At 36.6% G+C, this 15,231-nt stretch overlaps 1 protein-coding gene across 11 annotated transcripts in view; it reads left to right on the top strand.

Annotated features, from left to right (window-relative positions):
* Window positions 1-14,473, top strand: part of MECOM (MDS1 and EVI1 complex locus) — a 583,264-nt gene extending 568,791 nt beyond the window's left edge. For 10 of the 11 annotated variants that reach the window (XM_047786037.1, XM_047786022.1, XM_047786029.1 and 7 more), the window contains 5 exons: window positions 2,345-2,514; window positions 4,771-4,915; window positions 8,234-8,470; window positions 9,297-9,480; window positions 12,883-14,473. In XM_047786037.1, coding sequence (XP_047641993.1) covers window positions 2,345-2,514; window positions 4,771-4,915; window positions 8,234-8,470; window positions 9,297-9,480; window positions 12,883-13,017 — 871 coding nt within the window. In that variant the 3' untranslated portion in view covers window positions 13,018-14,473. The remainder of the gene's footprint in view (window positions 1-2,344; window positions 2,515-4,770; window positions 4,916-8,233; window positions 8,471-9,296; window positions 9,481-12,882) is intronic. The other variant, XM_047786046.1, reaches the window with a different exon arrangement.
* The last annotated feature ends 758 nt before the right edge of the window (window positions 14,474-15,231 follow it).

Raw genomic sequence — 15,231 nt, 5'->3', positions numbered from 1 at the left:
CACACACACACACACAAATTGAATCTAGAATAAAGAGCCAGGCCTGGAGCTCTCAAGTCAGGGTTTTTAATCTCAGACCATGATCTCAAAGGCTCCCTTGACCCTGGCAGGAAGGCTTAATAGTTATAGCTCATGAGAGTGTTATATACTCCTTTGTAGAATTTCTGAAACTTAAGGTCTGATTTGAGTTGTTTTTTAACCATCTACTAATTTACTGGAGTAGAATGGAATAATTTTTTATTTAGGAGCACTCAACCTTTTGGCCAAGATATATATATATATGTATTTTTTTTTTTTTTTTGCAGAGGAAAGATACAAAATAACAGTTAATTTTTGATCAGAACTTCTTAACAGATTTTGCTAATATTAGCGTAGATGATATTTATTAGATTTAGAGCTCACTGTTGTGGTGCAGATTCAATACCTGACCTGGGAAGTTCCACCTGCCTTGGGCACTCCCCCCCAAAAAAAAAAAATTAAAAACAAAGCATCTGTGCATTTAAGGGGTCAGTTGGAAGCATGTCAAAGACAAAATCTCTCTTCATAATTTGTGTAGAAAGTATTTTGAGTGAAAATAGTCCTAAAGAGTTTGATGGGAGTTTATATTTTCTTCATTAGTATTTCCTAGGTTGTTCTAGATAGGATAATGCAATTGTGCTAATTGTACTGTGGTTCTCATTGCAGTGGGCAGTTCACAGAGTTATTGAAGAGGAGGCTAATACTCCATGTATATATTTATGTTTTCCAAAAGCAGAGGCTTAAATATTACAACTACTATCAATGTGGGGTTTTACCTATTTAAAAAAATTAATATTATATTTAGGAAAGTTGAGGAAACTTATGATGCCAGAACGGTTTTTTAGGGGGGAAATTAAATCAGCCCTTCAGTTGGTTTACTTATACTGTGCCAAAATAACTAGCTCAACATATTTATTTTCCCCACTGAACTAACTATACTTCTGGCATCATGTAGAGACAGCCGTAGCGGCCCAAACACTTCAGGCGGCTCAGGGTGGTTTCTAATATAGAGCATTCGGAAGTGGGAGAAAGGAGGGCCCTTCACACATGGAAGAATGAGTTGAGTTTTTTGGCTGCTAAGTTGGGAATTTTCACTTAAAAGTCATCTGGGGAAAGTGTTTTGTTTTTTGTTTTTGTTTGTTTTTTGTTTTTCTTTTAAGCAGCATACACATACAAAAAAAAATCATAGAAACAAATAATGAAATTTTACTTTAAAATGCCAGAGAAGAAAGTCTCATCAAGAACTACTTTTTTTCCTCACCGTGTGAACTGGTAGGGAAGGGAAATGGGGGTTACATTTTTATTTTATGTCTAAAGGAGAACTTGAATAATTTATTTTTTACCATAAATATCATGTAAGGAAGAAACAATTTAGCCAGCCAATAGCAAGTGCTTTCCTGAAAAAACATACCTGGTTCAGAACTGCCATAGAATCTAAGAAAAATAGAAATGGGAAACGAGGGGAGGAGATGGGGAAGCCTGGAAAGAGGAGGTTACCAAAGACCGTTGTTTTTATTTGAAAGGAGAATTTAGCAGCCCTCTTACTTTCTTTTGTAGCAGTTTAAAGGGTAATAGAATAAAGGTTTTGGAGCTCCTATCGCTGCAGATTATGAACACCAGTATCGTTGGTATCAGACTAAACTATTCACATTACTCTGGTTTTAAAAGTTTGGAATATTGATTGTTATTTTGGGAACCATAACAGAATTTCCTTTAGGATTAGCAATCGTGAAAGTGAATTTGCTAAGTGAATTTATTTAATCAGGCTCTGAGAAATTAAAAAATGATCTTTTGTACTTTTTTTTGAAGAACATGTAAATCTGTTTCATGGTTGTAACAAAGTAATTAATTGTATTGTCCTAAACAGAAGATAAAACTGTTACTGTTTCTTAATGTCTTTAATTTCATGAGCTTTATTTAAAATATTAGAGCTGATTTCTCTCATAAACTTGTGAGTAATCGAATCATCAATATCTTATAATGGTTTTTCACAATGTCATGAACACATTTAATGCCACTGAAGTCTATTTATTGGGACTGAAATCTTGGCTGTGTGAATAGTACCCTTGCTATGCCTTTTCTCAGCTCTGTTCTTTCATAAGTGTTAGTTTTTTTGGGTTTTTTTCCCCCTTTGGCCATGCCCTCGGCCTTTGGAAGTTAACGAGCCAGAGATCAAACCCATGACACATGCAGTGGCAATGCCAGATCCTTAACCTGATGTGTCATAGGAGAACTCTCATGGGTGATAATTTTATAGATCCGGTTTACCAGTCTTGAGAAATGACTTTTGATTTGCTTGCAAATATTTTCTGTGTTTGTTTTTCAGATGCAAATACTGTGACAGGTCATTCAGCATTTCTTCTAACCTGCAGCGGCACGTCCGCAACATCCACAATAAGGAGAAGCCCTTTAAGTGTCATTTATGTGATAGGTGTTTTGGTCAACAAACCAACTTAGACAGACACCTAAAGAAACATGAGAATGGGAACATGTCTGGTAGGTAATCAGTTGTGTTAAGAGGAGGAGATGGTGGTTTATTTCTCTTATTTTCAAAGACAGTTGTGATCTTTCTTCTCTCATTCCATTTTGACAGGAGAATCAGATCCTGTCTCCTGTTGTGAAAATTTGCAGCATGTTCCTCTTGGGATATTTTTTTGCTTTGTTTGTTTGTTTGTTTTTTAGGGCCACATCTACAGCATGTAGAGGTTCCTAGGCGAGGGGTCTAGTCAGAGCTACAGCTGCCAGCCTATGCCACAGACACAGCAACGCCAGATCCAAGCCTCATCTGTGACTTACACCACAGCTCACAGCAACGCCAGATCCTTAACCACTAAGCAAGGCCAGGGATTGAACCCACAACCTCATGGTTCCTACTCGGATTTGTTTCCACTGTGCCATGATGGGAATGTCCCTTGGGATTTTTGAATGATGTGGATGATGTGATCGTTGAATAACATCCAATTCAGAGCCTTTTGGGGATGATTTTATATTCTCCTGGATTCATCTCAGTGGGCAATTTCAAGCAAAGAGAACCGTGACCCGAACTCAAGAGGGACTGATGACTCAAGATTTCCTAAGTTGCAGGAAGCAGACTTTCCACCTTTTTGTACAGAATGTGACCCCCAGCCTGGCAGGATGTCCACCACAGAGCCCCAGAATATCACACTCTGAGTGTTAACCTAGAGACCAGGGCTGCTTTTGCAGAAGTCCTGCAGTTTAGAGAACCTCTCCAAGGGAACTTCATTTGAGATTAGTAAGAGAAGATTATCGACAGGATCAGAGTAACCCATTGCAAATGGCAGTGCTGGGTAGTTTTGGTCACAAATTCTGATGTAGAATTAAGTTAGGATTGGCAAAACAAAAAACCAGAACAAACAAACAAACAAACAAAAACTACCTTCCCTTTAATCCAGACATAACCAGTGCATAGTTAGCAGAAGACATGGTAGGTTTTCTTGCCTTCAGCTTCTAATACTTAGATAATAAGCCATTAACTAATATTAACCAGCTGGCATATGTGTGTGACACCAGCCTCTGTAGCCACAATTTGTTTCTGGAGAATTAAGAAAATGACTTGGCGGTAAGGGGAGGAGGCGTGCATGGTGTTCAGGAAAAAAATTTTAAGAACAGAGAAAAGTTGGATTTATACAAAGTAGTAATCTTTACTAAAGGAAATTATTTTATTATTAATCCTTCTTCTACTGTACAGGCACGTTGCTTATGATTTTGGATGAACTATATACTCTTTGTTTCCCTTAAAGCCAAAAACCTAACGATCTTGGTTTAAAAATAACAGATTTTTAAAGACAGTGGTCTAACCACACACAAAAACGGCCATGCTTTCTAGTTGTGTACACCCTTACATTATACTACTAACATTTTTCTATCGTTTCACAAAAAATTAAGTTAAAGGTATAGTATATCAACGTTGAATATTTACTTTTTGGCCCAGATTATAACCTCCTTAAGCTGAGGGGTGTCCAGACCTCTCATTTTTGTCATCTAGACTATTGGGATGCACTATTAAACTGTAGGTAGTTTGTAGGCAAGATAAACAACGTGAAGCAAATGTTGGTATAAAGCTTGGCCACATATTATAAAGTGTTTATAATTTGTAAATTTATGCAAATTTTAGAACAGTCTTGGGATACAAGTATTTTGATTCCAGTTTTATAAGTGAGGAAGCTGATGATCATTCTGTAACCAACAGACCCAGTATTATCTTCTTAATACTATATACCAAACCTATGTTGGGACTGTTACGGTCTGCATCTCCTCACGACTTAGCCCACCAAGTCAGAATGCAGCATTTCCAGCATGTTTTCAGTCTTTTTTGGTAACATACTTAAGCACAGGGTAATAAATACATATTCACTGCAACCACAGAGGCATCTCCTCTGGCATAATGTATTTAAGATCTCTCTATAATTTGCCTTACCCTATATTCTCACGCTATGAATAAAACTGTCCCCATGTCATGGTGGGAAGTGAATGAAGCTACTAGGAGAAACAGCATCTTGGGGAGACTGTACTTCATGGTTTCAGTGGTTCAGAATATTCCCAAGGGACTCTCATGTGCATAGGTACTGTGATAAAAATGGGAAGACCTTGACCTTCTAAAGTTGTCATTATTAATATTCAAAAGAGCTTGTTTTAGGAAACAACACTGACTAAATGAAGAAGGTATGAGATTCAAAAGAAGTTGCCACATAAATAATAGTCTTTTTCACACAGGGTCCTCTCTCCCCACAGGTACCGCAACATCATCGCCTCATTCAGAACTGGAAAGTACAGGTGCGATTCTCGATGACAAGGAAGATGCTTACTTCACAGAAATCCGAAATTTCATTGGGAATAGCAATCACAGTGGCCAGTCTCCCAGGAACACAGAGGAGAGGTAAAGTCAATGATTTCTGAAATGGGCATTTTCAAATGCATTTGCCATGCTCACTTTTGTGAAGCTGCTGTTACTCCTGCCACCAATGGCTGGTATTTACTTAGTGCAGATTCAATGCCAAATATTCTTTTAACCACTTTATGTGTATTAATTAACTTAATTATTCTAATAATCCTATGAGATAGGACTGCTATTATGTAATTTTATCAGTGAAGGATGGAGACATCAAAGGTTAAATAAGTTGCCATAGGTCACAGAAGTAATAAATGGGATTCAGCCTGGGCTATCTGGTTCCAAAGCCCATGCTTTTTACCTTTCTGTTTCTCTTGCTAGCAAATTAGAATATTTTATCAAAACTTGCCAAGTAGAAGGGAAAGCCAGTGCACAGGTTGAGGTGACTCACTGATGAATAGTTGTTGCTATTATATATCATATGACGCATAATGGATACAGATAGTATGTGGCCATATATATTAAATAACTATATATATATAATCTGTATGTACAGGTATATATATATAATATGTAGATATTTAGATATAAAATATTAATTGTCATCCAAATATATTTTTAGAATCCATTTGTAACTTCTTAATAAGATTCTGTCACTCCCTTATATGCTTTCAAGTGGATCCTCATTTAATTCTGACATGTTTGTTTCAGTGGATATGATCGTCCTTGTTTTTAATGACCCAGTATACTGGCTTACCCTTGTCATTATCATCATTGAGCATGTATAGCTTAATTCATAAATAAAAACCGTTAATGCTGCTGATAATAATAATTGACACTTATCTAGGTATGTTACATTTTATGTGATATAAGCAAAACATTATTTTACCCAAACTACTGGATTTAATTTTTCTTATCTATAATTAAATATCTGATATTAAGAACTATGTTTTTCTGAACATAACTATACAATGACCTGTTAAGACGCTCCAATGTAAATTTTAATATAACATGAAGTTCATTAGTGAAAGTCCCTTACTTTTTATCACGCAGGTGTTGTTGTTAGTGTCCTCCATTTTTAATGCTCCTAAAAGTCAAAGTTAATTCTTTTAGGGAGTTTTTCCATTAAGGCAAGTATCAAATAAACATCACTTTCCAAGATTACATAAAAATTATATGAATACTTCTGTTCCTTACCTTGTATAACAGTGTCTTTAGGGGAACAAGAAGAGGGTAGCTGTTATTACGTGACCTTTCCCAGACTCTAAGAAGTCTGATAAAAGCTACAACGGTGTGCAGTTGGATGTATCTTTCCATCTGCTCAGCCGTTTGTGTGCTTGTGTGCATGTGTGCATCTGTGTGTATGTGTGTGTGTGTGTGTATGTGTATGCGTGAGAGAGAGAGAGAAGTGAGGCAGAAAATCAGAAATACAAAGTAGTAAGGACAAGTAAGAAAAACAGTCATGCTCTTACATTTTGATAATGCTATTTACATGATACAAATAAGAACTATCGAACACAAAGCACCATTTGTGTTCCGAGATGCCTGTTTAGATTTTGAGCCCTTAGTGGGAGATTCGTGAACCATATAGCTCAACATCTGGCTTCAACATGTCTAAACAGCATGGAAGTAAGAAGACTGAGTCATCTAACTTTTCTCCCCTCAACTCCTATCAGGCTATTTTTGATGAATAATTTATCCCCCATAAATTGCCGCATTTGAAAGCATAATTAACAAATAGATTTTCTTAATCGTGTTGCCTTTGTTACTTTTGGTTTTCATCCATGCACGCTTTTGTTCTTTTACTTTTTCTTTCATTTTTTTTTAAAATAACAATTTTGATCCATTCAAGCTAGCAAGTTGGCAGTGTAACTGGAAACTAATAATTTATGTCTGTGCAAAACATGTTTTCATCATTCTTTGATAAAAGAAGTCAAGAGACTGGTTGTATTGAAAAAAAACTTGATGATATGGCTTTTCTGGTCAAATGAATTTATATTATGTGCATCTGTCACACCCAGGATTGTTTTATTTGTATGTTTTTTGCCCTGGGAAATCTAAATATTAAATTATACTCATTTTTTTTAAATGTGGGAAAGTGATAGGGGTCCATTGCTGATACCTAATTTTCCATAATCTGAAAAATAGTTACATTAAATATGAAAACTGTACATGACTATATCAGCAATTTAGCAGTCTCAGCAAGTTTTCTACATTGGTAATAGGTAAAGGAGCAAGACAAAATGGAAAGGTTACGAATGGCCCGGGAATGAACATACCTGGATGCCTGTGATGGTGTAATTTCTAACAAGCTTTTTGTACTTGGGCAAGTGCCTTAACTTCCCTGATCATGGATCTTTAAAAGGAGGAAGTTAGGAGGAGATATTCAAAACATTTATAATGTTTTATAACTTCATTTCAACTTTGAAAATCTTACAATGAAATGTAAATTCAATTTACACATATTTCAGTGTTTACTTGAAAGCCCCCAAAGTTTATCTTAGTTTCGTAAATACTCTCAAACATATTAAAAGAAGACTATTATGTTATTAAACTCTTTTTTTATGATTAAACTTTTGAGATCACATATTTCAATCCCTGCAACTACAGACTAACATATTACAAATGACTTTTTAAATATAATCTTCTTTTGCATCATCATATTATACATACTTGCTAAGTAAGCTTGAAAAGATATTTGTACAATTACATTTTTCTGTAATGGTACATACCAATCTCAGTATTACCCTGGGAAACACGGAATATTTTTGCATTCAGACATTTTACATTTATTTGAACAAAGTGCAAATAAATGAGCTCTCAGTCACTTCCAAGTGCCTTATACCACCAATGTCACCTAGAAGTAGCAAATGCTGATTGGTCCTTGGCAGCTACTTTAACATTTTTTTTTTAAACTCTTAGATTCACTTTAAGCATATGTGTTGAAGTTTTGGCAGTGTTGCTCAAGGATATGGGTTTTCCAGAAATCTATTCTTTTAAATGCTGCATACTTATATGGTAATTAGGTAACATTTTGTAGAGAAAACATTTGTGTGCTTTTTATATCATATATAGCAATATAATTTTATCAACTAAAGGCTGATAAGAAATAGGAGGCTGAGATTGTTTTCCTAGTTCTGCCAGAGGCTCCATTTATAATATGAATAATCATGCGATTATTTTTTCCTTCAGTTTCTCATTTATGAGGTTACATTGTGTTCCCACGGTTGCCGTAATCATAAACAACAAAATTTACTCTAGAAGTGTTGAAAATCTAAATTGCTGTCAGGAAGACAAGATAATAGACCTAACTGCATGTTTTAAAAAGACACCAATTAAACCTCTTTCTTTTTATGCTTTCGAAAGAATGAATGGCAGTCACTTTAAAGATGAAAAGGCTTTGGTGACCAGTCAAAATTCAGACTTATTGGATGATGAAGAAGTAGAAGATGAGGTGTTGTTAGATGAGGAGGATGAAGACAATGATGTTACTGGGAAAATGGGAAAGGAACCAGTGACAAGTAATTTACATGAAGGAAACCCCGAGGATGACTATGAAGAAACCAGCGGCCTGGAGATGAGTTGCAAGACATCCCCAGTGAGGTGAGAAGCAAGAGTAGGTCCACATAGGGTCATAATTCCTGCCACTCTATTCTCCCGTTAAAGTAATATTCCAGGTGATAAGCAGTTGGTGAGCAATAAATCATAAAAAGTAAATTTGAATTAGCAGGGCATACACAGTGGATTAATTTTTAAAAAACGCAAATAAGGTGGCCATCAGCAAATCTGCAAGCATATAAATACATTGGCATTTGTGGAACTCTGCTTCGTCTGAAGAAGGAAGTGTAAATGAAAGTTATGAAAGTACACAATCCTTTACTGAGGCACTACCTCTAAAACTCAAAAATAGAGATTTCAACATTATCTAATTTATCCATTTTATCTGATGTGTTATTAGTAGGATATTATCGAGATAAATTTCACTTTGATAGTTATGGAATCTGTGTAGATGAATAGATGTTTAAATGGAAAAAATTACCCCAATAATTAAAGTGATAAGAGTATTATATTTTCATATGGATAATTGGTGCCAAATGAATATCATCATAACTGGCTTTATTTTAAATGGGAGCGATAAACGTATGAGTTCTGTCTCCACTGCATTGCTAACTTCGCATGTCATTAACTTTAATTCTTTATTGAAAATATATGCTTGCTTTAGTTAGGAAAAATCTTAAAAGAAATATTCTTATAAGATAGAATATTTGTAAGCTTTTCAAAGAACCCAGGAATTGATGCAGGTGACTTTATACTGCAAATATAATAAGTTTGACAAGTATATAGACTCCAATGAAAAGTGGTTTGGTTGGATAACAAACTGCAAAAGAAAAAAAAAAACCCTCTGTGCTTTCCCATTGGTTCATTTTAGGTATAAAGAGGAAGAATATAAAACTGGACTTTCTGCTCTAGATCATATAAGGCACTTCACAGATAGCCTCAAAATGAGGAAAATGGAAGATAATCAATATACTGAAGCTGAGGTGTCTTCTTTCAGTGCTTCCCATGTGCCCGAGGAACTTAAACAGCCGTTACACAGAAAGTCCAAATCACAGGTACATACTTTCCTGCAGTATAGCATCATGGTGACACTGTGCCTTTGATTCCCAAAGGCGGATACTCTTTGCAATGTTCTCAAATCTGAGCAGGTTCAGATGCTTTGTATGTGACCAAATCCAAGATAGTTAACCACCACAGCAATTAATATGACTGCATTCTGCACAGAAACTTCTGTGACAAACTCTGACTTCCAGTAATCCTCCTTTTACTTTGCAATTACCTTACTTCTATAGATGCTCCATAATGTTTACTTGCACCTATTCGTATATGACTTCAGAATTATTTTCTAGTTGCTTTTGTGTCTATAATTTTTGTCACCCTAATTGTATATGGAGATTTTTGGAAAGTGAGTTCTGCCCTCTATTTTTATTTCTGGTTATATATAGTTAATTAACAAGTCATCTAATGATAGAATTTAGCAGTCAACAGAAAATCAGGGATGAAAATGAACTGCCAAAAGTCTGTAGCAACTTAATGGCAAACTTGGAAATACACCCTATCAGTTTTTGTTGAATGAGTGAATGAAGAGAACAAGTTCACTGGGGTCTACAGCATTCTATCAGCACTATGGTAACTAAAATAAATCCACTTAAGGATCTATAAATACCGTCGAAAAGGGCCTCAGTTCTTTTTTCACAAAAAAGGGAGGTCAGTCCTTTCTACTTGACAACCGCACTCAACCAGGTTGTTTATTCAGGTCAGTTTTCAAAAAGAAAAAAAGAAACTTTCCGTTGTGACGTATCTCTTGGTCACTTTGGTCTAATTGTTTGATCCAGAATTCATTTTGGAAATTCCCTGACATATTAAATCATGTGACCATAGTAACTTCTACATTTGGAAATTTCCTATTTGGCTTAGAAATTTGGGGCTGGTCCTAACAGCAAATGTCATATCTCAACTAAAATGGGGAAAACAGTATTCCAGTGGGATAGTTCTTATTGTGGTTCAACAGGATAAGAACCTGACTAGTATCCGTGAGGATGCAGGTTTGTTCCCTGGCCTCCCTCAATCAGGGGATCAGTGTCATGACTTAGATCCCATGTTGCTGTGGCCGTGGTACAGGCTAGCAGCTGCAGCTCTGATTGGACCTCTCATTCACCTGGGAACTTCTATATGCCACAGATGTGGCCCTAAAAAAAATCTTTTATAATTATTGCACCCCAAATTATGAGACATTATAAGACACAATACTTGAAAATTCTGGGATTGTTATAAGTGATAGAAAGCAAAGGGTCTTGGGAACCCTGAGATAAGGGAAATGATGGATTTCAGTACCAGCATGTTGATGAATAAAGTAGGGGTTTGATATAGCTCAGCTGGGCTAACAATTATTATCACAAGAAATACTAGCATTTTGCAATTTTAGCTCATCTTTTTTTGTTACTTGATAATGTCATAGATATATAATCAGTTTGAAAATAGTCAGGCCTTTTTTGCAAACTGACTTTATCTCAGGAAACTATTCATTCATTCATTCAGTCATCATAAACTGTCAGTTATGTGCTTGGCCTTGATCCTTGTGCATGAAAATGTTTATTTCCTTTGATTACCAAAAGGCTGACATTCCATATTTACCATTTTCTACAACTTGAATGGAGTTATATGCTTTACTCAAAACTCATATATTTACTCCATGATTTGTATAGTGATTGAATCCAAAATAGTTGACCAATGTAATAGTGGCTGCCTTCTGCATGGAGTTTTCCCTTAAAAGCCCTCTCCTACAAAAAATTAGTTTCATAATAGCAGGTTCTGTCAGTACATAGGTGCTGATAAAGAGCTAAGCACTTAATATAAGTTAGTGTTTGTGGTTCCTCCCTAACTATTGGAGGTAAGTCTTTGTTTTTAGTCACATTTCATCTGAGGAAAGTGACCTCGAAAGGTTATCAACTTTCTCAAGGCAGGTTGAACAGAGGCAGATTAGAAAACAGTATTAAAACTCGGGATTTCACAATTTTCTCTGTGCTCTCTTTTTTCTTTCCACGTATCAGAATGAGTTTTATTAAAATCATTTTGGAATATTCTTTATCTTGATCTCTGAATGTGGGTACATAATTAGAACAAATAAAGTTCCATGCTTACTTCACCCATACTTTAAATTCTGCAAAGGACAAGGACTCTATGTTATTTATCCTTGATTCCCTGGGACCTAGTACAGTGCCTGGCATGGAGTAGATGCTTAAGAAAGATATGTCTGCTGATGAGATTTTGTAGAGGTCCCGAAGGCAACTTTTTGCCTACATAAAAGTCAAATGTATACATTTAGAGCAATGACCCAGCAAATCAAAATCAGCCTGTGAGGGCAGATTTTCTAACTGAATGCCATGATTACAGAAGAAACCACAGACCGGCCACATGTCTCAGCATGACTCCCAGAGATGAAATTCTGCTTAACAACAGAGGCATTTTGTCTTTGTTTACCGACAGAGGAATGTCTTTGGCAGGACTTTAGTGATTCCACTTCAGCAGCATTTTGACAAGCAAGTTTAGCAGTGGATGAGACCAACAATAGCAAATCAACAGTGAAAAGTTCACCCACAAGTCAAGACCAAACATTTCATTTGAATATTTGACTTGGCAGCACATGGGGGGATTCTCTGAACAGTCATGTAGGATTTGACATGATAATAGGGGAGAAAGAGAACTTCCTCACAGAGCACCACTGTGCACCTCCTGCTCCGCAGGGATTGGAGCACAGGGGTTAGAACTTTGCTGGGTCTTGCGCTTTGTTCTGTTTTTTTGGTAGAACCGACTAGATCGATCTCAGCTTTCAAGGTCTTTGGGTGTCAGCATTGTATATTTCAAGCATGGAGAGAAAGTGGAGAGAGGACACCGGGTTGAAGGTTGGGCAGAAATGTTTCACTTATTCCTCCTCCACTGTCTAGCTGAGTGGCTTTGGACAGGTTGTTTCACCTTTTGTGCTCTCAGTTATCAAGTGCAGGAGTCGGCTGGACTATTTCCTCCATAGACCTCAGTGCTATCAAGGCAGGCCTGTCTCTTATTTGTATTTGTAGTTACAGTCGTAAGTATGCAGTAATGTTTTTGGTGAGTTGCACATGTGCATGAACAGTGGATGGATGGTTATTGTATTTATGGTTGGGGAGGGGGTGATTCCTGTTTCTTAATAGAGGCAATCTTGACACTTTAGGTAGGATCATTATTTTTTTTTGTTCTGCAGATTGCATCACTTTGTGGCCCCAAGGCGCTGAAGGCCAGCACTAACTCCATATCATTATAACCACAAAAAAATGCCCCGCACTTTTCCAAACACACCCACAAGAGATGCTCTTGCTCGGGGTCCCTTCTTTTCCTAACATTCACCCATGGTAGCCTTCAAATTTATAAAGTGATGCTTTTCAAATAAATGCCATTTACCGAGTCTCTCCTTTTCACCCCAGGCATACGCTATGATGTTGTCATTGTCCGACAAGGAGTCCCTCCATCCTTCATCCCACAGTTCTTCCAACATGTGGCACAGTATGGCCAGGGCTGCGGCGGAATCCAGTGCCATCCAGTCCATAAGCCACGTATGACATTCCCAAGGTCGACCAGAGTGGGACCAAGTCCAACAGTAGCATGGCTCTTTCATGTAGGACTATTTAAAAGACTGCTGAGCAGAATGCCTTAGAAACCTGAAGGGTCACTCATGTAAAGTCTGGGGACCTTAAACTGAATGATTGAAAAAAAAAAAAAAGAAAGAGAAAGAAAGAATGAAAGAGAAAGAAAGAAAGAAAGAAAAAGAAACTATTTATTCTCGATATTTTGTTTTGCACAGCAAAGGCAGCTGCTGACTTCTGGTGGATCAATGCGACTTAAAGTGATTCCGTAAAAGTGAAAAACTTGCTGGGCAGAAGGCATCTTCCAATTCATCTTGCCCTTGGGAGTGGGGGGGTGAGAGGGTGGTGGAGATGGCAGCATTGATAGGAATGAACACTCCATAGAAACTGAATTCTTTTTTTATACAAGATCACCTGACACATGATTGGGAACAGTTGCTTTTAATTACAGATTTAATTTTTTTTTTTTTTGCTTTGTTAAAGTTTTATGTAATTTAACCCTTCAAAGACAGAAGTAGTTGGATGAAATGCACACTTGATTATTATAGAAACTGATAACAGGGAGTATTTGTTTCCTATTAACTTTTGCCTTCTTAAGTACATTGTTTAAAACTAGGGGAAAAGGGTATGTGTATATTGTAAACTATGGATGTTCAATGCTCAAAGAGGTTACGTCAGTGAAGTAGCCTGTTCATCACCAGTACCGCTGTACCACTACACGAATAGGTTTGCCAAATCCTTGTAATAACATCTTAATTTTAGACAATCATGTCACTGTTTTTTAATGTTTAATTTTGTGTGTGTGTTGCGTGTATCATGTATTTATTTGTTGGCAAACTATTGTTTGTTGATTAAAATAGCACTGTTCCAGTCAGCCACTACTTTCTGACATCCGAGGCACACCCCTTTCTGAATTTCAAGGACCAAGGTGACTCGACCTGTGTATGGGAGTGCCAAATGGTGTTTGGCTTTTCGTAACATTCCTTTTTGTTGTTGTTTTGTTTTCCTTCTTAATGAGCTAACTACGAATAGATGCAACTTAGTTTTTGTAATACTGAAATTGATTCAGTTGTATAAATGATTATAATTTCTTTCATGAAAGCATGATTCTCCTGATTAAAAACTGTACCCCATATTTTATGCTGGTTGTCTGCAAGCTTGTGCGATGTTATGTTCATGTTAATCCTATTTGTAAAATGAAGTGTTCCAGACCTTATGTTAAAAGAGAGACGTAAATAACAGACTGTATTCAGTTATTTTGCCCTTTATTGAGGAACCGGATTTGTTTTCTCTTTGTTTGTAATCTCATTTTGAAATAATCAGCAAGTTGAGGTACTTTCTTCAAATGCTTTGTACAATATAAACTGTTATGCCTTTCAGTGCATTACTATGGGAGGAGCAACTAAAAAATAAAGACTTATAAAAATGGTTATTTTTTTTCCAGTCTGGTAGTTTCCCTTCCCATGCAATTTTGGTTTCCCTTTGGGACCCAGTGATTTAAAGATATGCTGCCTGGGACCTTGATGCCCTAGTAGATATGTGGAATGTAGAGCATGTGTGTATAGTTTTGAGATGACATGAAAGATAGCCCTTGCCCCAGAGGGAGTTGGACTGTCTCCTGCTCATTGTTCTGGACTTTCTCCATGTGGTGCAGAGCCAAGGCTCAGGTGCTACATGGTCCCTGGGATCAGTCCACATCTTTGGCACCCATTCTGGTTAGGACAGAGCAACGTACAGTTTTTCTTCTCGATTTTATGTAACGTGTGCCAAAAGGTGTTCTGTTTCTTATCTTTGTTTTTAATTACCCAAGTTCTGTTAACTCCTTCACAAGGGGGTGGGACCCTTTAACTTTCCTATGATCCTTTCAAGTCTGTGTCCACATGCAAAATATCATGTTTTTATGGCTATAATCAAAGAGTAGATGTGATTTTTAAGTTTTTCTTTTACAAAAAAAAATCCACTGCATATTGCTGTAACTTCTTCAAAGTAATCATTTTGCAGTTGCTCTAATAATATTCCATCAGGTTTGATCTACTATGAGTTCTTCAACTATTTCATTTTTGTTGAAAATTTGTTTTTTGCTTCTCCCTAATGTATGCAATTTTAATTTTCATGCACCTAATTGTTTCTGAGTGTTCATATATGTACACGCAGGGTTGGACTGTGAAGCGTGGTGTTTCCGTGTTATAA

Source organism: Phacochoerus africanus, chromosome 1, assembly GCF_016906955.1.
Source record: "Phacochoerus africanus isolate WHEZ1 chromosome 1, ROS_Pafr_v1, whole genome shotgun sequence".
NCBI classification, from domain to species: Eukaryota; Metazoa; Chordata; class Mammalia; order Artiodactyla; family Suidae; genus Phacochoerus; species Phacochoerus africanus.
The sequence above is the reverse complement of the archived record's forward strand: the minus strand, read 5'-3'. Positions and strand labels throughout refer to the sequence as shown.